The sequence below is a fragment of the Bos grunniens genome, chromosome 21 (genome assembly GCF_055505025.1).
Source record: "Bos grunniens cultivar Pamir isolate PY7600 chromosome 21, Bosgru_T2T1.0, whole genome shotgun sequence".
Lineage (NCBI taxonomy): Eukaryota > Metazoa > Chordata > Mammalia > Artiodactyla > Bovidae > Bos > Bos grunniens.
In genome coordinates this window covers 44,426,322-44,451,702 of record NC_141185.1, presented here as the reverse complement: position 1 = coordinate 44,451,702, position 25,381 = coordinate 44,426,322, and the positions used below count along the sequence as shown (strand labels likewise).

Genomic DNA, 25,381 nt, shown 5'->3' with positions numbered 1-25,381 from the left:
GAGTTGGTGATAGACAGGGAGGCCTGGCGTGCTGCGATTCATGGGGTCGCAAAGAGTCGGACACGACTGAACAACTGAACTGACTGACTGACTGAGTGCTTAACACTCCAAGTTTCCAATGCAGTTGTTGCTATTAAGTCGCTAAATTGTATCCAACTCTTGTACAGCGGGCACAGATTGGATCCCTGGTCAGAGAGCTAAAAAGTGAAGGACAGGGAAGCCTGGCATGCTTCAGTCCATGGGATTGCAGAGACAGGCTCGACAGCAACTGAACAACAACAGGGAGCTAGGATCCCACATGCTGCATGGCAGAACCGAAAAAAAGGAAAAGAATCACCATGAGAGGTAAACATAAATTAACTAAAATCCCCTGAAGGGCAATGGGGAAAGGAGGCTCTGGTTTCTTTACTGGATCCCTGGACAACTTCAGAGGAAGGGTAAAACAGCCCCAGGGTGGGTAGAGATTGTATTGTGGGAGGAGAGGAAGAAGGACAAAGTCTAGAACAAGGTACTGCTGCTGCTGCTGCTAAGTCGCTTCAGTCGTGTCCGACTCTGTGCGACCCCATAGGCGGCAGCCCACGAGGCTCCCCTGAACAAGGTACAGTGCTCCCATATTGCAATCTGATGTGCTGATGTAAAAATCAGAACACAGGGGCTAATAAATGACATCATTTTCCACTTTGTGAAAATTTTTTTGTATTTGTTTTTGGCTGCATCCGATCTTAGGGTTAGGTTGTAGCAGCGCACAGGCTCAGTAGCTGTAGATTGTGGGCTTAGTTTCCCTGTGGCATGTGGGATCTTAGTTCACCAACCAAAGATTGAACCCATGTCCCCCATATTGGAAGGCAGACCTTTCAATGGACCTTCTACTGGACCACAAGGGAGTCCCTATTTTGTGAAATTTCTTAAATGGAGAGTTTAACAGTGGCTCAACGTTGAGTCATTTACCTGACTATCCTTGTTCAGATTCTCCCAAGGCATCCTCCATATCTCGCTGCCATATTCATAAGCTTTAAAGGACACCTCTGAAGTGAGCTGAGAGGGCATCAGTGGAAAACCACACGTAACCATTCAGGGGCCCTGGGGTCTTCAGAAAACTTGAATTCCAGAGGCATGTGGGCAGCAGACCTCACCCACTATCAGTCTAGACTGTGGTGTAGTGGTTTAGTCGGTAAGTTATGTCTGACTCTTTGTGACCCCAAGGACTATAGCCTGCCAGGTTCCTCGGCCTATGGAATTTTCCAGGCAAGAATACTGGAGTGGATTGCCATTTCCTCCTCCGGGGAATCTCCCTGACCCAGGGATCGAACCCGGGCTTCCTGCATCTCCTTCTTGGCAGCGGATTCTTTACTGACTGAGCCGCCTGGGAAGGGGCTTCCCTGCTGGCTCAGATGGTAAAGAATCTGGCTGTAATTTGACCCCTGGGTCGGGAAGATCCCCTGGAGGAGGGCATGGCAACCCACTCCAGTATTTTTGCCTGGAGAATTCCCATGGACAGAGGAGTCTGGCGGGCTACAATCCATGGGGTTGCAAACAGTCAGATACGACTGAGTGAGCACAGCACCTGGGAAGTCCATCAATCTAGACTACTGACACTGGAAATGATTTGGGGGTAGTGGACACACCCTTAAGAAAATCTGCCAAAGACGTCACTTTCCGGGTCATCCTTCTCTTAATTCAGCCCCTGTTCCCTTTATTGAGCTTTATCATTTTGTTGTTAGACTCCCAGAGAGTACACATCACATATATGTACAGTTTATTCACTAAAATGGGGAGAAAATTCCCATAACTTCAGAATGTCAAGTTACATCATCAAAGTTCTCTGTGTAGAAGTAGAAGTAAGTGTTGACAGTACTTCTTGTATGAGTTTAAAAAATTGGACAAATTTCACAATGTGGAGTGTCCTTTTCAGTCAATAGTATTGCTTCAGGCGACATAATGTTTCACAGATCTTTCCTGTAACTTCCAGAAAAGTCAGCCAGCCAGATTTGGTTTCAAACTTCTTTACAAACCCATTTTCCTACAAGAGAACAAAGTTAACATTTTAAAAATCAGTGGAGACTAAATTTGTTGGAATGAAAAGCAAATAAACTTTCATTTAATTAATGTAGGTAGTCTTCTCTATATTTTCACTGGTTTTATTCTATTCAGCCTCATTACCATTCTCTATCTTCAATTCCAGACCACCCTAGAGCAGTACTGTCCAACAGAAATATAGTGCAAGCTATATACGTAATCTTTTTAGCCACAGGTTTTTGTTTTTATTTTTTTTTGCTGGATCTTTCTTATTTCCCCAAGCAGGGATTGAATCTTCTCCCCTGGAATTGCAACCGTAGAGTCCTAACAACTGGACCACCAGGAAATTCCCAGTAGCCACATATTTAAAAGTAAAAAGAGGCAAAATTAATTTTAAAAATATAATCAATTTATCTAAAAATATTATGATTTTGGGACTTCCCTGGTGGTTCAGTGACTAAGACTTTGTGCTTCCAATGTGGGGGGTGTGGGTTTGATCGCTGGTGGAAAACTAGGATCCCACATGCCTTGCTGTGCATGGCCAAAAATAAATAAATACATAGATAAGGAAACAAATAAATTGTGATTTCAATATGCAAGCACGATGGAAATAAGATATTTTACTTTATTGGTACTATATCTTTACTATCCAGTGTGTTTGAACTTACAGCATATCTCAATTCAGACCAGCCACACTGAAACTGTTCAACAGTCACCGGTGACAAGTGGCTACTGTATTGGATGGCATAGCGCTAGAGGGTAGAGAGTCTATCTTTCCCCCGCTGCCCCCCACCCTTCTTTTTCTTCTGAATGTTTGGGACTAAAATATGCATTTATTAAATAATTTTATTTATTGATTTGTTTTTGGCTGTGCTGTGTCTTTGTTGCTGCATGCAGGCTTTCTCTAGTTGTGGCAAATGAGGGGTAACTCTCTAGTTTCAGTGCTCAGGCTTCTCGTTGCAGTGGCTTCTCTTGCTGCAGAGCAAGAGCTGTAGGTGCTTAGGCTTCAGTAGTTGTAATATGTGGGCTCAGTAGTCGTGGCTCTCCAGCTCTAGAGCACAGGCTCAATAGTTGTGGCACATGGGCTTAGTTGCTCCAAGGCATGTGGGATCTTCATGGATAAGGATCGAACCCATGTCTCCTGCATTGGCAGGCGGATTCTTTACCATTAAGCCACGGAAGCCCCTGAAATAAGCCTTTATTTGTAAACTCCTTTGTGCTGAGAGTCATGAGGATGCAACAGTAAAGTCAGATTACATTCATTCCTTTTTTAATCAGACTTTTTTTTTTTTTTTAAGAAGCATGTAAACTGGACTTCCTGGAGTAGAAAATGGCAACTCAATCTGGTATTCTTGCCCAGAAAATTCCATGAATAGAGAAGTCCATGGGGTTGCAAAGAGTTGGACACAACTGAGCAACTGAGAATGCATGTACACATAAACTGGACACTGTATTTAATTAACTTTTGATTTATTATAGAGCACCCTCACTGAAAAGCACCGCTGAGCTTATCCAGCCTAATGTCCTCTCTTATTTTGACAAATGAGGAAACAGAGATCCAGAAAAAAATGTTATGTAAGTAAGGTTACCTGATTTCTTAGTACCTGGACCTGTACTGAAATGAAAGCACTGCTCTTTTCAATCCATAAATTTTCAAACCACTCCCAAGGAGATTAGAAAATTGTTTAAAACAATTTTTTTAGATGTTCATCTAGTAAAGTTCCATTTCTGGGGTTACAAACGTCTTCAAGTAGTTCGTAGTTCATAGTCTAGTGTGACTAACACGATAGTGTAAACCAAACATATTTCTTTGAGAACTCAGTAATGCTACGGAACTGTCTTTTGGAGCATCACCGGCAGCAAAGACTAACACCATTCAGAAGAGTTTTCCATTGAAAAGATTGCATAAGAAAGCCAACTTCCGCCTCCGTGTGAAGTGTGACGTCATGCCTGGAGACGCTTGCTGTCACATGTTCACAGAGAGGACAGGCTGCTCCTGCTTTTCTTCCTCTTTCTCCTGCCTTTACACACTCGGGCATTTCCCACCCGTCCCAGGTGTGGGATCCACTTCAGTGTTCCTCTTCCTAGAATTTCTATAAACCCCGTACTGTGGGGGCAACTCTACAATGATTTTTATTATTACCACAATGATCACCATTATGATCAGGCAGTTAATGGTTAATATGTCACCCTCTTATATTTATTAAAGTTCTAAAGCAACAACAAAGGAAAAAAACTGACAATTCAGCTATATGAAGATTCTTTTTTTTTTAAGCTATAAGAAACTAAAATAAGAACAACAGACCAGGATACTATTTATTACACATATGCCATGAAAGAGTTCATTCAAACATAAGAGGAAATCATCAAGCCCTCAATAATTTAAAAGGCAAAGGCTGTTGAGAAGATAAATATCAATCATGAGCAAGTATATGGGGAAAAAACTCCACATTATCAGCTCTTAAATTCACATTGTAATGGCATCTTACTGTTTTTTAGACTTATTAACTTGACCTTGTTAATAGAAGTCTATTAAACCCTCAAGATTATGTTTAATGGTTCCACCTAATGCTGATCAAGTTGTGAGCTTGTCCCATTGGTAGCAAAACTTTTGAAGGCAATGTGTATTCCAAAATGTATGAGTAGTGTGATTATAGATGAACCAATCATTCTATTATAGATGAACCAATCATTCTATTGTGAGAAGGTGATCATGAGGCAGCCTCCTTTTTTTTTTTTTTTTTTTTTGAGGCAAGGAATAAGACTTTATTTGGAAACCCAGCTGACTGAGAAGATGGCAGACTTTAGTCTCAAAGTAACCATCCGTTGGGCCCTGGATACCAAGTTCTTTTCTAGTGTCAGAGAGAGAAGCAATGAGGAACTAAAGTCAAAAGGCAGAATGGAGAGGGAGGGGCAGTGAAAGGCAGTCTTCTTTTATGCTGTGGGGGTGGAAAACCATCTCCATGTTTAGTATTGAAGCATTATCTCTAAGAAGGAAAAACAGAAAACAACCCAAATGTCTAGCTGTTGGAAATTGCTTAAGTAAATTATGATGCATAAAAATGATGGGATAGTCTATAAACATTGGAAGTGTTAACATGGAATACGTAAGGCGAGTTATTTTAAAAATTCCTCTGACGGCTCTGATCACTCTGCTATGTGGGGAACAGAGCATCGCACGGCAAGCTTGGAAGCAGGGAAGCTGGGAGGAGCCTATTGACACAGTTAAGTGAGAGAAGACAGTTGCTCCAGTGTGCTGGGTGTGCAGAATCAGAATTTGCTGATGCGTCAAATGCAGGGTATGCACGGAAAGAGTCATAGAGGACTCCCAAGGGGAGAGAGCTGAGCTGGTCAAGTGGAAAGGATATTCCACAGATACTCCCTGAAGGAGCCCTCAGGGAGACCTGAACTACATTTAACCTTATTCTTCATTAAATGATTTTTAAATCTCAAGTTAAAATTCAAAAAGATATACAAGAAGAATCTGGCCCCCAAATCTATTTTATATATTAAAGGATATATAAAAAATTTTGAGCTTGTATTACCTCATTTTGGAAATGCCTTTGCCAGGCTGAACACTTGGTTAATCATCTACACGCCTGTGTAGGTCTTTTGATTTGCCCTCAAATTCACTAGACCATTATTGAGAGCAAGATGATCATAAGAAAATAAAACCTACTTTGCATAACACTTATGACTCAGACTTCAACATGCTGGTTACATGGAAAGCACCAGTTCTGATTGTACATTCCTACTTTCAAAGGGGGCTTTCTTTTGGTATTAGAGTAGTTTTAAGAATTTGCATATTTAAACTTTTTGGAATTTTCCATGTAACCTTCACAGTTGTATTATATCTGACAGTTTACAAAACACTCTTACAGAAAAGTTCTTTCAATTTTTAACGGTATATATTATTGTCTTTATTATACATTATGTGAGGTGAAGTGAAAATGTTAGTCCCTCAGTTGTGTCTGACTCTTTGTGAACCCATGACTGTAGACACCCAGGTTCCTCTGTCCATGGGATTCTCCAGGCAAACATACTGGAGTGGGCAGCCATTCCCTTCTCCAGGGGATCTTCCCCATCCTGGGATTGAACCCATGTCCCCTGCATTGCAGGGGAATTCTTCACTGTTTGAGCCACCAGGGAAGCCCATATATTATGGAAAATATTATTTTATATTATATTAGGAATTTGGGTCTCAAGTGACTTCAGTATCTCACCCAAGATCACACTTCTAGTGAGTGGGAAAACCGGAATTTAGATCTCACTTTCAATGCCAGTTCATTCCATCACCCCATTAACAAATATTTGCTGGCTATGTTCTATACCACAGGCCCTGGGCCAAGCATGATGTATTCAGTGTGCATTAGGTAGAGGTGATTCCTCTCATGTGAAGCTGGAGGTAGAGTATCCTTTCCACTCGACCAGTACAGGGGCAGGAGAGTGTTTTACTGAAGTGGGCAAAAGCAGGAAAGCCACCTGGCTGCAAAGGAAAGGCAGTCCCAGGAGGTGAGATGAGTGTCTTCTCAGACACATTCTACTGGTTTTTAAGAACCAGGCTTTCCTCATGAATGCCAAAGACTGCTAAGAAAAAACTAATAATAATAGCACTGGCTCTCCTGTCAGATCTACGAGAGCCTTTTCATTTCTAGTATGTCACGCTGGCAGAGACAGGAGGAAGTAATGGTAAATGTGGAAGAGGAATAAAAAGTGACATGAGAAGCAGCAAAGAAAAGAAAGAAAGAAAGGAAGGGAGAAACAAGGGAGGGGGAAAGGAGGGAAGGAAGAAGGAAAGAAAAGCAGCTCAAGATGATAAAAATGAAAAAAGAATAAATCTCACTGGTTCCCCCCCACTCCCTTTAGGGCATCTGTTTTAGATGGTGGCTAATATCTAACTATATAGCTGGTGATATAATTTCTGGAGATTACACCTATCTATTCAGGGAAGTTGGGCTTCCCCAGGTGATGCCGGTGGTAAAGAACCCACCTGCCAGTGCAGGAGACATGTGAGACTCGTGTTCGATCCCTGGGTGGGGAAGGTCCCCTGGAGGAGGAAATGGCAACCCACTCTAGTATTCCTAGTACTCTAGTGTCTGACTCTTTGCAACCCCATGGACTGTAACCAGATAGGCTCCTCTGTGCATGGAATTTTCCAGGCAAGAATACTAGAGTGGGTTGCCATTTCCTCCTTCAAGGGATCTTCCTGACCCAGAGATCAAACCTGCATCTCCTGCAATGGCAGGCAGAATCTTTACCATTGAGCCACTCATATGAAGTTTGCCAACTAGGATTTCTCTACACATAGACCTCTGTGCTAGAAACCTTCCTGCATTCATTTGAAATCTACATAGCGTAATAGCTGCAATTCCCACCCATCCTTCATTATAGCTCCCCACAGCACCCAGAAGAAAACATGACCAAATATCTTGCATGCTTTGTCCAGCCCCAAGTCAGGCTGAGTTCCAAGAAAAAAAGGTGATAGAGAAAGGAGAGTGATTGAAGGAAGCCCTTTCATTATGCAGAAAGATCTCAAACAAAGTGCAAAAGACATCAAGTAAAAGATTAATACGTATGATTTCATCAACTTTTAAAACATTTATGAACACCAAAGACATCTATAGTTTTAAAAAGCAATCAACATATTAGAAGATATCCACCATATACAAGGGGCTTCCCAGGTGGTATTAGTGGTAAAGAATCTGCCTGTCAATGCAGGAGATGTAAGAGACATTCAATCCCTGGGGAAGATTTCCCTGAAGAAGAAAATGACAACCCACTCCAATATTCTTGCCTGGCAAATCCCATGGACGGAGGAAATTGGTGGGCTACAGTCCATACAGTAGCAAAGAGTCAGACACGACTGAAGTGACTTAGCATATATAAAGCATATATATAAAATAATTTGTGTTCAGAATATTCCAAGAATTCCCACAAATCAGTGAGAAAAAGACAAAAAATGGGAAAATGGACACAGGAGAGAAATAGGCAGTTCCCTGAATAAGAATTACAAATAGTCAATAAACATATGAAAAGATGCTCAATGTGAAAAGACACTAGTAATCAAGGAAACTGATTTTAAAAAGAATTAAAACAGCAAGACAGAAGACTTCCCTGGCAGTCCAGTGGTTAAGACTCTGCGCTTCTATTGCAGGGGGCATGGGACTAGGATTCCATATGCCACAGGGTGTGGACAACAACAAAAAGATAATTAGGTATGTATTTTTAAGCCAACAGAGTAGGGAAAATACGACAGACCACCATAACGTAATATTAGTCAGCCAGGATGAAAGGAAATGTGGTGTATTCCATCAAGCTGCGATAGGAGGGTAACTAGGTTAGAATCATTTAGGAGGACAAGCATCTACTAAGTTTGAAAATGTGTTGACACCATGACTTAGCCATTCTATATCCCAGTATTCACCCTAGAAAAGCACAGGGAAGACACGACTAAAGATATCCAATGAAGTATCATTCATGAGAGCTCTGGAATAACTCAAAATAAATAACTATCCATCAGCTAGAAATGATCATTCAACAGCATTCACATACAACAGCATATATGTAGTACTCTTTTGTGTGTATGTGTGGCCATGTTAGGACTTCCCTGGTGGCTCAGACGATAAAGCGTCTGCCAATAATGTGGGAGACCCGGGTTCAATCCCTGGGTCGGGAAGATCTCCTGGAGAAGGACGGGATCTTAGTTCCCCAACCAGGGACTGGAACCCATCCCCCTGCAGGAATCTTAACCACTGGATCTCCGGGGAAGCCCTTGTGCTGAGCTCAGTCATGTCTGACTCTTTTGGACCCCATGGACTATAACCCGCCAGGCTTCTCTGTCCATGGGATTTTCCAGGCAAGAATAGTGGAGTGGGTTTGCCATGCTCCCCTCCAGGTGATCTTCCTGACCCACAGATCAAGCCCATGTCAAGAACTATTTACACAAACAATTTCTGAAAGGCTACCCATTCCAGTATTTTGGCCTGGAGAATTCCATGGACTGTATAGTCAATGGGGTCGCAAAGAGTTGGACACAACTGAGCAACTTTCACTTCAAATATTAGTATTAGTATTGTTAAATATTATTTAACAACTTATAATTTTTTTACAAAGAAGTGCTATGTATATTTTCTATAGATATATCCAACAAGCATTTTTTTTTATTAATAGGGATGCTTTAATAATTGATAACAGTGGACAGCTTTGAGAAGAGGGGAGGCCAGGGATTGTGGGTTGAAGAGAGGATCTATGGGAAATCAGTGATGTAAGAAAAGTGAGCATTGAGTTTATTGGAATATCAAGAAAAGTATGTACATTCAGCCGGGACAGGCCCCTTATCAATGAGTTGTGTGGGGTTTCCCTGGTGGCTCAGACAGTAAAGAACCTGCCTGCAACGCAAGACACCTGGGTTCCATCCCTGGGTCAGGAAGAGCCCCCTGGAGGAGAGCATGACAACCTATTCCAGTATTCTTGCCTGGAGAATCCCATGGACAGGGGAGCCTGGCAAGCTGTATAGTCCATGGGGCTGCAAAGAGTTAGACATGACTAAGCATGCGTGATATGCTACAATTTGAGTTGTGATCTAGGACCCCTGCATGGTCTCAGTTTTTGAGGCATTGATAATAAAGTGAATTTTTATTTGGAAAATCTTGAATAGATTCTAGCTGGTGATATAGTACATTATGTTTTTTTAATCGCCAAGCTTTCATGGCCAGAATTTGGTATATTAGAAAACTGGGCAGGGCAGGGAGAGGGGGCAGGAAGCAACAAACTCGTAAAAATTTACACCTGTCTTTTGCAACATAATAAATACCTAAATATAACAGATTCTAATATCAACTCATTCTGTACTAATTCTACATTGTCATGACAACCCTGGCAAGAGCTCAGTCCTGTGGACTAGACTCTGAAGAAGCATTAGGGAGGTGCTTTATTAATCCCCCAAACTCACTTCTTCAATTTACACTGTAGGTATAAAAACTGAAACCTCAAGTGTTTCTCAGCTATAAAGTTTTAAGATTCACTGGAAATCGGCTAGAAATGTCTTTTTTTATTATTTTAATTTATTTGGCTGTGCTGGGTCTTAGTCGCACCATGTGGGATCTAGTTCCCTGACCAGGGATTCAGGCCCCCTGAGTTAGAAGTGCAGAGTGTTAGCCACTAGACAACCAGGGAAATTCCTCTTTATTTTAAAATTAAAAAAAAAATTTTAAACAAACTACTCAAAGAAAATATAATCCTTTAGGTAAATTTCTTTTTTAAATTACCAAAGAGACTTGCTATTTCAATTCCTATTTTAAAGTAAAGAACAAAGAAAAATACTTCCATCACACATACCCAGCCTCCATTTTGCTTTATCCACTCTCCTGTATTTTCGGTGATGAACTCCGCCACAAAGTAAGAAATGTCCTTGCACATGTCCATGTCTGAGGCAATACACTTGCCCAGAAGTTTCTTGGTAAGAATACCTTCAAAGGCGAATATGGTTACAATCCTGCCCCAGTTAACAATGCCATCTTCAAATTCCTTTTCCATCACTTGGTTGAATATTGTTCTGGCAGTGTCTACGGACACCACATCAAACTTATCCAAGCACTGCTTCAGAGTCCTTTCCACTTCGTCCTGGACAGAGGAAGCCACATCTTGTAACACCCTGGATATTTTGCTTGGCTTGGATCCAGGTTGCTGTATCTGCAACACATATTTCAGATAGTCCTCAGCCAGCCCGTGAACGTAGCCAAACTCAGTGTCAGTCATCTTCTCCTGGCTGGGGAACAGAGTCTTCAGCCTGCTCACCTGCAAGTGACCGAGACAGTCTGAAGCTCAAGCTTGTGGAGCCTGGTGAAACATGACACATGATAGTATCTGGAGGCCAGTGGAATTTCTGTTTGCATCATCTAAAGCTATCCTTCCTCCTGGTCGCTTTCAGGCGTGGGCTGCAAGTGAAAGAGAAAGTATAAAATGTGAAAGAGGAAAATATCTCAAAGACAGGCCACTTCCTCACCCTGTAAGTGATTAATGTAGTTTCAAAGAAGTGGAGGAATCAGAACCCTCCTGCATTGCTGGTAGGATTGTAAAACAGTTTTCACGAACTTTTACTGTGAAATATTTGGCAGTTCCTCAAAAACTTAAATATAGAGACTTTTCTGGGGGCCAGTGTTTAATTTCCACTTCCAACACAGGGGGCACAGGTTTTATCCCTGGTGGAGGAACTAAGATTCTACATGCCGAGTAGTGTGGCCAAAAACAAAGAAAAAAAGTTAAATATAGAATTTCCATATGACCCAGAAATTCCAGTTATAAGTATATGCCCAAAAGAAATGAAAATAGGGACTCACACAACTCCTGACACATGAATGTCTACAGCAGCATCATTTACAATAGCCAAAAGGTGGAGACAAACCAAATGTTCATCCACAGACGAAGGGATAAATGAATTGTGGAACGTTCTTAAGCCACAGAAAGAAATGAAGTCCCCATACACTTTACCGCATGGACAAACCTCCAAAACAGGACACCCAGTGGAAGAAGCCAAAGGTAAGAGCTCTCCTACTGTATCATCCCATTATGTGAAAGAGCCAGAATAAGTAAATCCACAGAGAAAGAAAGCAAATGGTGATTGCTGGGGGCTGAGGGGAGAAGGGAGTAACTGCTGAGTAGGTACAGGTTTCTGTCTTGTGATGAAAATGGTTTGGAACTACATCGAGGTGGTGGCTGGCTGCGAAACATTGTGAAGATGCTAAACGTCACTGAATTGTACACTTTAAAACGGGTCATGTGGGGACTTCTCTGGTGGTCCAGTGGGTAAGACTCCGAGCTCCCAATGCAGAGGGCCCAGGTTTGATCCCTGGTTAGGGAACTAGATCTTACATGCCACAACTAAAACCCAGCACAGTGAAATAAATAAATATAAAAAATAAAGGGAAGAAAATAAAATGGATCATTTTTACATTATGTGAATTTAACCTCCAAAGGAAAAAAGTTCAATATAGCCCAGTGGCTAAGCTGAATTAATGAAAATTTGGAATACAGATTAGCAAATGGCCAGTAAACAGGGCCTCTCAAGCACTGCTGAGGCAACACGGCGCTTGACACTTTGGTGCTCAGATAGGATGACATGGGAGGGAAGAAAAACATATCTGCTTCATTCCTCACATCCCATTTACCCTAGAACTTTGGTTTTTTAGGCAAATATTTGTTGCATAACAGATGAACACACATTTTTTAGAAGTACAATCAAGAATGAAAAATACGTTTCCCAAGAGCATTAAGCAATGGGTTAGGTGTTAAACACATACAATTCTAAAGACTGCAACACAAGACACTTCCAGACAAAACTAAAGGGGTTTAGGACTTCCCTGGTGGTCCAGTAGCTAAGACTCTGGGCTCCCAATGTAGGGGGCCTGGGTTGATGCCTCAGTGGGTAAGGAGTCCACCTGCCAATGCACAGGAGATGTGGGTTCGATCCCTGGGTTGGGAAGATGCCCTGGAGAGAAGGGAATGGCTACCCACTCCAGTATTCTTGCCTGGAAAATGCCATGAACAGAGGAGCCTGGTGGACTACAGTCCATGGGGTCGCAAAGAGTCGGACACGGCTGAGCGACAGAGCACACACACAGGGAACTAGATCCCACATGCCACAACTAAGACCCAGCACAGCCAAATAAACAAATAATTAAAACAAACAAACAAACAAACAAAAAGACAAAATCCTGCTATAAGCCAATACCTCTATTTCCTCTTATTTAAGTCAGCCAAATTGTCCAACGTGCAGATAGAATTTAGGGGCCAGAAGGAACACTAAACTTGGCGTCAGAGGACCCAAGCCTCATTCCCACCCAAATCTCTGTTCCCTTACTCAGTATGTGCCCAGGGTTTGTAAAATGCAGCCATGCGCAATGAACTCCCAGGGGTGAGGTATGCAACTGATGACCCGTGTAGCACCTGTGACCACAGCTGGCACAATGTGGGGGCTTCACCAGCCCTAATTCTCCATCAATCTTTACAGACTAATGAGAAATTCGGCTTCCCAATAAGAGCATAACTTCCTAAACGCTTAGGTTCAAGTGAATTGCAAATCTGTCATTCATTTAGCTTTGGCACCAGTTCTGGGAAACAGTTGGTGGAAACGGTGAAAGTGTTGGCTAAGAAGAGCCCTGGGGAACAGATTATATGGCAATGAAGGCAGTCAGGGCACTGTATCCCTGTCTGCTGGCAGCATCTTTCTGTCGACCGAGAAGCCAGGGTTGCTAATAGGCAGGAGTAGAGAGTGGGAAAAAGAGTAAACAGTGCAGGGTCCCTAGAGAGATGGGATTCACTATTTTTGTTGTTGTTGTTCTATCCACATATGGAGTAACTTTAATTCTTCGCCTCAGTGTTTCTGAAGAGTGGCAAACAGGAAAAAAAAAAAAAAATCCCACATACCTTGTATTTCTGAATTATCTCCAAAGGGTTAAGGAGGATGGGAGAGCTGCTGCTTAGGGTGCTGGCTGAGAGGGACTTGTGGTGGCTGTGAAAATGCACCCCTGGGGCTTCCTTGGTGGTCCAGTGGTTAAGGCTCAGCCTCCGAATGCAGAGGGTGCAGGTCAGATCCCTGGTCGGGGAACTAAGACCCTATATGCCACAGGGTGTGGCCAAAAGTTTAAAAATAAATTAATTACTAAAATTAAAAAATAAAAAGAAGAAAGAAAACAACAATGCACTGTAAACCTTGTGCCACAGTGGCGTAATTGCTGTAACTGACCAAGGGCCCCACGGCTGGTCCTTAATCTATCGCCCCCATGACTTTGCACAGAGGTTGTGCTGCCTGCAGGCTGTCCCTATCAATGACTGGTCAAGGCACGAGTAGGAAGAGCCATCCCTGTAGGTCAGCCTCCTTTGAAAGGTGGCTCGATGACTCCTCATCAGCTTTGTGAAGAATGGCTGAGACTTTGCTCCAATTGAGACTCTTCCTCCTGGGTCCTCCTTCCTCCTGGTTCTTCTTCAGCCCAGGCCAGCCCACACTGTGGTCTGACAGCTCCCTCCCAGTTCTCCCTCACAGGCATTCCCCCCACTAAATCTCTCGCACATCTAACCCTCTCTTGGCATTTTCCGCCTAGAGTTATAGAACAAAGGAGCACACAGACCTGTGGTCAAGTCACTTCTCTGGGATTTCCCCTGGGGAGGTTCTTCCTCCCCTCCTCCCACCACCTGGGACAATGCCTCTTGGCCCACAGGAGCAGGAAGCCAAGTACAGCCAGCTTTTTCTCCTCAAATCATCCTTGAGCACCATAAGAACCATGGCAATGATGGGAAAATTTATTATAACCTGCCACCCCCCACCCCTGCCCAATTACATTCCTGTGGTGATGAGCATTTCTGGAAAAATAGTATGAGCAGGTGGTTTAGGAGTTACTGTACAGGGGACTTCCCTGGTGGTCCAGTGGTTAAGATTTTGCCTTTCAATGAAGGGAGTGCAGGTCCGAACCCTGGTCTGGGAGTTAAGATTCCACAAGCCTCTGGGCCAAAAACCCAAGACATAAAATAGAAACAGTGTTATAACAAGTTCAATAAAGACTTTAAAAAAAAGTCTGACTTTAAAGAGTTGCAATTCAGTCTCATAAGGTCAGGGTCTACCTTTTTTGCCCTGTCTTGCCAGTGTTCAAGCCTGGACCTAGGGAAGCCAGGGACAGATCTCTGTTGAATAAATAAACATGACCAATGTCACACCTGGAGCCAACTACATTTAGGGCTCTGGGTTCCTTATCTGGAATTGAAAAGAAATTGTTGTAAAAAGTCTTAAATATTGTAGTCTGCTTTAGTTTATTTTGCAGTATTTCCAAATAATCACTTTTCCAGGATAGGTAGAGGAAAGACAAAGTCTTTTCCAGAAAGAATTATTTGTATATAAAGTATGAAAAGACTGGAATGGGGTGTGTAGGTTTAAAAAACAATCACAACCTAAAAGTTGAGTTGTTTTATTCGGTGGGAATTATTAGGACTTCAGGCCAGGAAGTAGCATCTTAAGTAACCCTGAGAGAACTGCTCCAAGGAGGTGAGGTGGGAGCCAGTTTTTAGAAGTTTTGCAACAAAGGGAAGGTCAAAAGATTGTTGTTTGTTAAAGGAAAACCAGACATCTCAAGATAGTGCTTTTCTTTGTATAGGAAGATGCAAGAGTCTGGGCTCACTGAAATCATTCCTTTGATATGCACCCCAGGTATCTGGGACCAGTGTCCTGTGTTCTCTCATCCTGAGTTTCCTCAGGGCTTACCGGAGGGCATGGCTGCTAGATAGCAGGTGTTCTTTCCTTCTTAAGCTCCTTCAGGCTCCCTGACTCTGGAAGGTGGCACCTGCTGATGACTGTGAAATTCTTATTTACTGATAGGGCAGGAAATGTCCCATTTCTCAGGTGTGTTGGGATGGAGGGCCATGTGGGACAGAGACAAGTAGCTGATCATGAAGCAGGTATAGAGACAGAAGGACGTATCCTTTGTTAATGCCACTATGACCTGGGTTTGCATTCACCAGGCTCCAGGGCTTCCCTGGTGTCCCAGACAGTGAATTATCTGCCTGCAATGCAGGAGAAGTAGTTGCATCCCTGGCTCGGGAAGATCCCCTGGAGGAGGGAATGGCAACCACATCAGTATTCTTACCTGGAAAATCCCATGGACAGAGGAGCCTGGTGGGCTACAGTCCATAGGGTCACAAAGAGTCAGACACGACTGAGCAACTAAACACACACACACACACACACAGGAACTACACCTCCGTGTCTATCTGTGGTGTTTATATAAATTGCCACATCTGTATACATATGTTATCTATTGCTTTCTAGGGAGTTCCCCAAATTCAGTGGCTTCAAACAATAATCATGCATTTTGCTCATGAAATGAACCTTGGGCAGGGCTCAGATGGATGACTGGTCTCTCCTCCATGTTGTCTGGGGTTTAGCTGGAGTGTTTCAAACAGTGGCAGCTGGAACAGCTGGGGTTGGCTGGGCATCTCTCTTCACGTAGTCACAGAATTTTTCTGTGTGGTCTGTCCAGCATGGCAATCTCAGATTGGTCATACTTCTCATGTGGTGGCTAAAGGTGCCAAGAGCAAGCATTCCAGTGACCAACATAGGAGTTGAATAGCTTTTTATAACCCAGGTTAGAATTCACAGAGTATCAGAACTTCTCTGGTGGTCCAGTGGTTAAGAATCCTTGCTTTGGAGGGGATTAGCCGGAACCAGATTGAATGGCAGCCGACATGGGCATTGGCCACCGGCTGCAGGAATTCAAGCCTGACGTCTGGGTTAGAGTCCCCGGAGGCCGGCCGGGGATCTAGAGTCCTTACTTCTCTTCCAGAAATGGAACCAGCTCTCCTACCAACTCAAGGGTCTAGATTTCCTCCCAGGACCAAGGGATCCTAGACTCTTAACTCGACACCCTACACCAGCTTCACATAAGGTCCCTGGATCTGAGCTCTAAGCTCTGATCTAGGCCCTCAGTTTATCTTCTGGACCCAGGCATCTTCCAGGCTTCCAATTCCTGTTCAAGACTAAGAGGCCCAAGGACAAGTCGCAGCAAACCAAACTGGAGTCCAGACTCCACTGGGGAGGAGGCACCAGGAATCTTCTGACCCAGGCAACCAGTCTGCTTCTCTTGACAAGTCTGCCCTTGGTCCCGAGCCTGGAAGGCCCTTTGGGGCCAGGAGACACTGGATCTTCCCCTCCATTTCTGCCCAGGGTGGTGGACAGTGTCACAGACGACAGACTGACCAAGCCACTAGGGTCCTTCATGTCCCTGCCTGATTTCAGCCAGAGACACTTGAGCATCTAGGAGAGAAGAAGGCCAGGAGGAAGCTCTCCACGGGCCTGGGTTCACACCGCCCCTGCCAACCCCTCTGTGAGACCCCCACCTCATAGCCAGGTCGGTGCAGGCATACGGGATGATGCCAAGCATGTTGGGGAGGTACCCACGGTAAAGGGCGCGGGTGCCCTCCTGCTCCAGGATCTGCCTGGCGCAGTCCGGCAGCCCCTTGTACTGGCCGGTCCGCCGCAGGGTCAGCCGCGTCTTCAGCACCTGGGGAGGATGAGGAGTGAGGCAGCTTATTTGAGCTAATCGCCTCAATGACTCTCCAGCACAGGAGGCAACTGCTCAAGAATGCACATAGCTGGGTTTCAAACCCAGCTGCCTTGGCCTGTAAGTGCTCTCAACCCAAAGGGTGAGGGAGGGACTTCCTCGGCAGTTCAGTGATTAAGACTCCATGCTTCCACTGCAGGGGGCACAGGTTTGATTCCTGGTTGGGGAACTAAGGGGGCTTCCCAGGTGGCGCTAGTGGTAAAGAACCCGGCTGCCAACACAGGAGACGTAAGAGATGCAGGTTCAATCCCTGGGTCAGGAAGATCTCCTGGAGAAGGAAATGGCAACCTGCTTCAATATTCTTGCCTGGAGAATCCCATGGACATAAGAACCAGGTGGACTACAATCCATGGGGTCGCATAGAGTCAGATACAACTGAAGCGACTTAACATGCACACACGGGGAACTAAGATCCTGCATGATGTAAGATACAGCCAAGAAAATAAATAAAACTAAAAAAAAAAAAAAATGGATGAGAGAAGTGATGTGAGCTGGGTGGAGACTGCAGTGGCCCTAACCCAGCCAAACTCGCCCTACCTGGACCTCAGGTAGGCAGATCTGCCAGTTTTCCCAAAGAAGCCAGAAACTGAAGTTTTTATGAAATGCCCAACATCAAAATGTTGGCAACTCAACAGCTGTGCAAAAGACAGCACACCGTGTATGGTAGGCAAAATTCTCAGGTGGTCCCCATGATTCTTGTCCCCATTATACACATGCTCTGTTTAATGGCCTCCTTTGCCCTTGAAAATGGTCTACACCTGTGAGCATGATGGACTGTGACTCTCTTGGATCAGGGTACACAAAGGACAAAGGCAGAGAGATTCTGCAGATATAATAAAGCCCCTAACCAGTTAACTTTATTTATTTTTTAGATTTTTTTAATTGGCATGTAATTGCTTTACAATGTTGCCTTAGTTTCTGCTGTACAGTGAAGTGAATCAGCTTTACATGTACCTATATTCCCTCCTCTTGGATCTCCCTCCCACCTGCCCCCATCCCATCCATCTCGATCATCACAGAGGTGAGCTTCTTGTGTCACCAGTTGACTTAAGTTAATCAAGAGAAATCATCCTGAGTGGGTCTGACTCAATCAGGTGAGCCCTTTAAAAGAGTCTGAAGAAGAGATCGAAGGATCAGAAACACTCCTGGATTGGTTTTTTATATCTTGGCCATACTTCTCAACTCACAGGATCTTAGTTCCCCAACCAGAGACTGAACTCAGGCCCATGGCAGTGAAAAAAGTGTGGAATCCTAACCATTACACCGTCAGGGAGTTCCCTAGGGTTGGTCTCAAACAAACTGTTATGGAGAGGACCGCAGGGCAGGGAACAGTGGGTAGCCTCCAGGAGTTGAGGACTCAGTCTACAGCCGTAAGAAGCTGAATGCTGGTAACAACCAGGGAGTTTGGCAGAGGACACCCAAGCCTCAGATGGGTCCATTGGTAGCCCCACCGACTGACACCTTGATTTCCACCTGATCAAATCCTGAACTGAGGACCCGACTAGTCAGTGCCCAGACATGACCCACGGAAACAATGAGATAATAAATCTGTATCATTAAAAAAAAAAAAAGAATCCTTGCTTCCACTGCAAGAGGCACAGGTTCAAATCCCTGGTCAGAAAACTAAGATCCTACATGCTGTACAGCCAAAAAAAAAAAAAAACCCCGAAAAGAACTCACACAGTATCATTTCTATACTAATCTAGTTGTACAAGTTATTACATGACTGCTCAAATTCAAGGAAAGGAAACATAGATATTTTTATTGATAAGAAGAGTGTCAAGAATCGGTAGCCATGTTTTAAAATTGCCACAGCATGCAACTCACATGCAAGGTCACTTATAGGCACAATCACGTACAATTTAACCAATGTCACTCTCCTACACGACTTAGTGACTGAACAACAACAATACCCTCCTGCCATCCTTTGGACTGGGAAAGCAGGGAGGCAGTTCAAATCTTTGAGTGATCCAGGAGGTCCTTCAAAGTCACCTTGCTCACCTCTATAACCATCAAGTTACTAGAGGTCTGAGAATCCTCTGAAAAGTAGACCCTCCGAAGACAGAGGTGTTCTAAGTGGCCTGAAGCACAACTGCCTGAATATTTCATTTCATTTCATCTCCCTCCTGACCTCAGAGATCTTATTAGGTCATGAGCCTACCTCCTGCTATGACCCAGAAGGAGAGAGCAATGACTGACAGTGGTGGAGTTTTGATGGGGAATCTGAGGGGAGAACCCTGAAGCCACCCTGGCTGACGAGTGGCCAGAGGAACCCAAACTCCGGGACGGGGGGCCCATGTGCGTGACTTCAGGGAGGGGCTGCTGAGGTCACACTCTCTTTTCTCCAAATGCAGACGTTGGGAGGAAACTTGCTGTGCTTTCAGCTGCTTCAAAGGAGGTGGCCCGGGGAAACTCCCAGCCTGGCTCGCTCTTCAGGTCCTCTGAGCTTATCATGACAACTTCCTTTTTCCACGCCTCTTCCTTTTTTCACACCAAGCAGAGAACAATGGTCTTCAGTGGGAATGCTGTCGTAACACAAAAGGGAGGGGGGAATAGAAGTCACCTGCGTGCCCCCCACCCCCGCATCATCTCCCTGGGTCTGGTGGGGCCAAGCCTTGATCATCAGAAAGCACAATGGAAGCTTGTCCACACTCTGTGTCAGGAAAAACGAGTTGCTCAGTATGACAGGGCTCCCAGCGGAAGCTTGGTTCCTAGCCGGGAGATCAATATCCAGGAAATGCTATGAGCAAAATAAGCAGGTGGGACTTCCCCCAGTTCCCCTGTTGAATTTGGAGACAAGGCTGAAAGTGGGCCCTGAAGAGAACAACCATTGTGAACCAAGGAAGCTGAGAGGCAGAGAGGGAAGACAGCAGGTGTCATAAATTCGGCTTGTGGGGGTGGGTTTTTGACTAACATTGTAGAGGCTACAAAGGAGATAGAGGTGAAAAGAGGAGAGGGAAAAGCCAAAGAGAGGTTGATTTTTTTTTTTTTTGGTCTATTTTGGTGGGCTGCCGTCTATGGGGTCACACAGAGTCAGACACGACTGAAGCGACTTAGCAGCAGCAGCAGCAGCAGCAGCATGGCATGTGGGATCTTAGTTCCTCCACACTGAATATTCATTGGAAGGACTGATGCTGAAGCTGAAGCCCCTATACTTTGGCCACCTGATGCAAAGAGTCGACTCATTGAAAAAAGACCCTGATGCTGGGTAAGATTGAGGGTGGGAGAAGAAGGGAACAACAGAGGATGAGATGGTTGGATGGCATCACCGACTCAATGGAGGTGAGTTTGAGCAAACTCTGGGACATAGTTGAAGGAAAGGGGAGCTTGATGTGCTGCATTCCATGGGGTCACAAAGAATTGGACAGGACTCAGCAACTGAACAACAACCAGGGATCAAACAGTCCACATGTCCTGTGCAGTGAAAGTGCAGAATCTTAACTATTGGACCACCAGGAAAGTCCCAGCAGAGGTTAAAATTATAGATGGTCGCACATAAGGTAGAATGTCTGAGTGCAACATGTCCTGATGTGTTGATTTGTGATACATCCCTTTTGCACACCTGTGTGCACAGGTGCGTGCCCAGACCCATTTTCCCTTACCCTCTCTGAATCTCACTGGAACACCCATTGCTCATTCTGCTCACCAAATGAAGGGCTTCGTGTTGACTATGAAGAGGAGCCCAAATCCTGGAAGGGTCTTGGTGCTCTGATTTGACCTCCTCTCACCCCAGTTCTGCCCCCTGACCTGACTCTGTGATGTGTTCTCTTGTCTCTAGGAACTTGTTCTTCCAGCTGTCTCCAGTGGCAGTGGCTTTTTTCTTTCATGCACGTGTCTTCAAACCTCCTCTATCTTCCACATCCAGTGAAAATAAGCCTTTCCCACTCACCTGAGCCAGGAGAAATCTCAGCATGTGTTCCCATGGGACCCTGTGCCCGTGCACATCTCCTGGTACATCTTATACTGAAGCCGTGCTGCTGGCTGGTGCCCTTGGCTGGTGGCTCCCCAAGGAAGAGAGCTATTTATCTTTGACATGCAAGACACACATGGACTGGATTCTACTATCATCATTGCCAGTAACACCGAATATTCGACCAATTGCCCGCTTCACAATCAGAGTGATCCTGGGGCTGAAGCTTTGTTACTATGTCTGTGAAGTTTTACTTGGCAAACTGAAAGTAAAATTATCTTTTCTTTCCTCAAATGTCACCTTGGGAGAAGTATAAGAGAAAAGCCTATTTGAATAAGACCTTCAAGTGATGTAGGCAGAAGGACTTGGACTTTCTTTTTTTAGAAAAATCAGTTGATCAGTTGTGCCAACTCTGCGACAACATGGACTCTAGCCCACCAGGCTCCTCTGTCCATGAGATTCTCCAGGCAAGAATACTGGAATGATTGCCATTCCCTTCTCCAGGGGATCTTCCTGATCCAGAGATAGAACCCAGGTCTCCTGCATGGCAGGCAGAATCTTTACCATCTGAGCCACGAGGGGCTGAAGCTGTATTACTATGTCTGTGAAGTTTTACTTGGCAAAGCAAAAGTAAAATTATCTTTTCTTTCCCCAAATGTCATTTCAGGGGAAGTACAAGACAGAAGCCTATTTGAATAGGACCTTCAAGTGATCTGGGTAGAGGGCCTCGGACTTTCCACTCCCTAAATGGAATGGCCGTAAGACAAAAAGCAAATGCAGGAAGTGTGCTTGGTGAGAGCAAGTGAAACTGGGCCCCTTAAGGGCAAGTCTCTGTTGGAAAGGCCAGAACTCAGATTCCCCCAAAGAGCAAAGGACAAACAGCCCATAGCCACTCACTAGGCTAATTGCTCAACAAATTTTACAAAGCGCCCACCATGCACTGGCCCTGCCCTGGAGCTGGGGATGGGTATGCAAGGAGTTTGTTTCATTAACACAGGTGTAAAGGGATCTCACATAAAACCACTGAAAAATTCAAATGCAGAATAAGTGCCTTGAGACTCTGAGACGTGAAAGTTCAGCCTGAAGGAGAAAGTAAGGACTTCCCAGAGAAGGCTTGGATGTGGCCATACTTCCTGCTTTGGGAAGGAAGTTGGTAAAAATGAATGAAGTCCATGTGCAGAAAGGAGGGGGGCTGACAGATGGTGAGAGGGTCCCCGTGGCCTTCCAATCCTCTGTGCCATTTGTTCCGTCCCTGTTCAGGTATCTGAGACATCTCAGGGTGCTTCCTATAAATTCTTTTTTTAAAAAAAATTATTGTTGGCTGCTCTGGGTCTTTGTTGCTACATGCAGGCTTTCCCTAGTAGCAGCGAGAGGGGGCTACTCTCTAGTTGGGTGGGGTATGTGGGCTTCTCAATGCGGTGGCTTCTCTTGTTGCGGAGCACAGGCTTTAGAACATGCAGGCTTAGTGGTTGAGGTACATGGGCTCAGTAATTGTGGCTCACAGGCTTAGCCCCAAGGCATGTGGGATGTTCCTGGACCAGGGATTAACCTGGTGTCCTCTGTGTTGCAAGGTGGATTCTTTACCATTGGACCACCAGGGAAGCCCAATAAATTCTTTTTCTTGTCAAAGTTAGAGTTGTTTCATGGAAGGGCTTCAAACAAATGTATTTCCCCAACACAGTGCCAGCAGAAGAGTAGGCTTTGTCTCTGTTAAGAAGTTTCCTGAAAAAATGGTCCAGATTAAAGTGTCCTAAGAAACACAGTTCATCATCGAGGGAGGTGAACAGTGGCTGCCATGAGCTAGATGCATTTGTGAGTGTCAGGTCCAGTGTTTCTCCCTTTCCAGTGTGGAACGGTGGTCTCATGACCTCCATTATTATTATTTTTTTTTTTTTTGGTTGCACCGGGTCTTGATTGCTGCATGCGGGATCATCTATCCTTATTGCAGCAGCATGCGGTCAGTCTTTAGTTGTGGCATGCGGGATCTGGATTGCCCTGACCAGGGATGGAATCCAGGCCCCCTGCATTGGGAGCACAGGGCCTTAGCCCCTCCCCTGCCTTTAAGGATACCTCCCAGTGGGCAGTGAGGGAGAAGACTCACTCCAGAAAAAGGCTGTGTTCCTTCATACCAAAGGTTTCTGGGATGTTCTTTTGCTCCGCTGCACCAGGAAGCAGGAAGATGCTCTCTTGCTTGAGGGGGAACCCCCTGCACCCTGGCCTTAGTCAGAAGTCACTGTGGCATCAGCCATGAGCAGATCTCTCAAAGGAGAACAGATTCCCTCCCCTGACAAAGCCACTGACTCTGTGGGTTTTCTTCTTCAAGGAAAGGCTATAATTAGTCCTTGGAGGCCCAAGGCTCTTAGAGTTCAGAGAGCAGGGATCCAGCAGTAAAGCCCCACCCCCACCTTCCAGCAGGGACACAGCCCAGATGAGAGAATGGCCCTGGGGCCGGAAAAGATGTTCTCAGATCTGGGTGCTAGTCCTGGCTCTGCCACTCACTTAAACCCCTTTACCTTCCAGAAGCTTCTATGGCTTAGTGGACACAGGGGAGGAAGGGGAGGGCAGGATGAATTGGGAGATTAGCACTGACATATATACACACTGTGTGCTCAGTCGTGTCCGACTCTTTATAACCCCATTAACTGTGACCCCGTGAACCCCTCTGACCATGGGATTCTCTAGGCAAGAATACTGGAGTGGGTAGCCATTCCCTTCTGCAAGGGATCTTCTTGACTCAGGAGTCAAACCCAAGTCTCCTGAGTCTCCTGCATTGGCAGGTGGATTCTTTACCACTAGTGCCACCTGGGAAGCCCCTAGAATGATAACACCTACCGTTATAGATGTTGTGGGGATCAAACTCTATAACCACATTCCATAACCAGCAGCTCCATGTCAGTGTAAGCTGCTTCTTTGTGCTCTCAGGACTCTGGGATTTGAGTGCTCCTAACATTTTCCCTCCTTCACAGTAGATTTTGCTGCAGGGCTCAGTGGCCTTTCATTGCCTGGAACCAGAAGAATCCATGCACTGGGAGTGCCCAGGCCTGGTTTCTTGGCCCATTTTCCTTATTGGGCCTCAGTTTTTGCACCTGAAACCTAAGAAGGCTTCCCTGGTGGCTCAGTGGTAAAGAACCACCTGCTAAGGCAGGAGACATGGATTCGATCCCTGGGTCAGGAAGATCCCCTGGAGAAGGAATGGCAACCTACTCCAGTATTCTTGCCTGGAGAATCCCCATGGACAGAGGAGGCTAGTGGGCTATAGTCCATGGGGTCGCAAAGAGTAGGACACAACTGAACAACTAAACAACAACGTAAGAATGTTGGACCAGAACGTTTTCAGATTTCCTTCTACCTCCACAAATTCTTCAATCCTTATCTTAAATCCTTATAAGGCCTTATTAGCCTCCTAAAATAAGTCAAGTAGTGGCTACTCTAACAAAAAGGTGGGGGCAGGGAGAAGTCGGGAGAGAGATGAAACAAGCTAGGCAAAAGGCTGGAAATATGTGAAGCTGGTTAAGGAGCACTTGGGAGTTCTCTATTCTCTTTACCTTGTGTATGTTATTAACACCATTTTTCTATGCTAGGGTTTCTCGTGTGGCTCAGTGGTGAAGAATCTGCCTACCAGTGCAGGAGACATGGGTTCAGTCCCTGATCCAGGCAGATCCCCCATGCCTTGGAGGAACTAAACCCATGCACCACAAATATTGAGCCTGTCCTCTAGAGCCTGGGAGCTGAAACTACTGAGCTCATGTGCTGCAACTACGGAAGCCTGTGCGCCTAGTGCCCGTGCTCTGCAACAAGAAAAGTCACCAAGACAAGAAGCCTGTGTATCACCTCCAGAGAGTGGCCCCTCTCACTCAAACCAGACAAAGCTCGCATGCAGCAATGAAGACCCAGCACAAAAATAAATACAAAGTTTTAAAATTTCTATGCTAAAAAATGTTTTTTTGTCTGTTTTTTTTTTTTTTTTTAATAAAAGTTCCATTGAATTCGAGTGTCTCTATGACCTTTATTTTCTGGCACCCTCGAGAAGTAACCACCCTAATAACAGGTACCTTCCAAAGGAAAGCCCCTCTCTCTGTCACCCTTGGCATCCGCATCTCCATCCCTGAGACAGACAACTTCAGCTGCTATGCTGCTCCAGCGTTAGAAAAGCCTGGGGACTTTCCAGAATCTTCAATTCCCACTTCCCATTTCTCAAGAGATGAACTATCACATTTCTAAAGAAAAAAGTCACAAACCGGGGAAAACTCAAATCCAGGGTCAGCCAAGTTAGAGGATTTAAGGAAGTCTCCCAGGGGAGCTGCTCACTGGTGAACTGGTTGCAGTTTGGGGTGAGCTGCTCAGCTCTTCC

General features: G+C 44.9%; 1 protein-coding gene and 1 long non-coding RNA gene across 5 annotated transcripts; one reads left to right on the top strand and one right to left on the bottom strand.

Annotated features, from left to right (window-relative positions):
• Window positions 1–1,739: 1,739 nt before the first annotated feature.
• BCL2A1 (BCL2 related protein A1) lies at window positions 1,740–14,000 on the bottom strand. The gene is made up of 3 exons (XM_086364247.1): window positions 13,441–14,000; window positions 10,354–10,952; window positions 1,740–2,020 (listed from the first exon to the last, which is right to left on the bottom strand). The coding sequence occupies exons 2-3, from the start codon at window positions 10,771–10,773 to the stop codon at window positions 1,913–1,915; spliced, it is 528 nt and encodes a 175-aa protein (XP_086220373.1). The 5' UTR covers window positions 10,774–10,952; window positions 13,441–14,000; the 3' UTR covers window positions 1,740–1,912.
• LOC147349544 (uncharacterized) lies at window positions 13,819–25,019 on the top strand. 4 transcript variants are annotated; one of them, XR_015149934.1, is made up of 3 exons: window positions 13,819–20,402; window positions 21,698–21,822; window positions 24,612–25,019. It is a non-coding gene; the product is annotated as an uncharacterized LOC147349544 (long non-coding RNA). The 4 variants fall into 4 exon arrangements; XR_015149935.1 differs by lacking the exon at window positions 21,698–21,822 and adding an exon at window positions 20,899–21,660; XR_015149932.1 differs by having other exon boundaries at window positions 20,899–21,822.
• The last annotated feature ends 362 nt before the right edge of the window (window positions 25,020–25,381 follow it).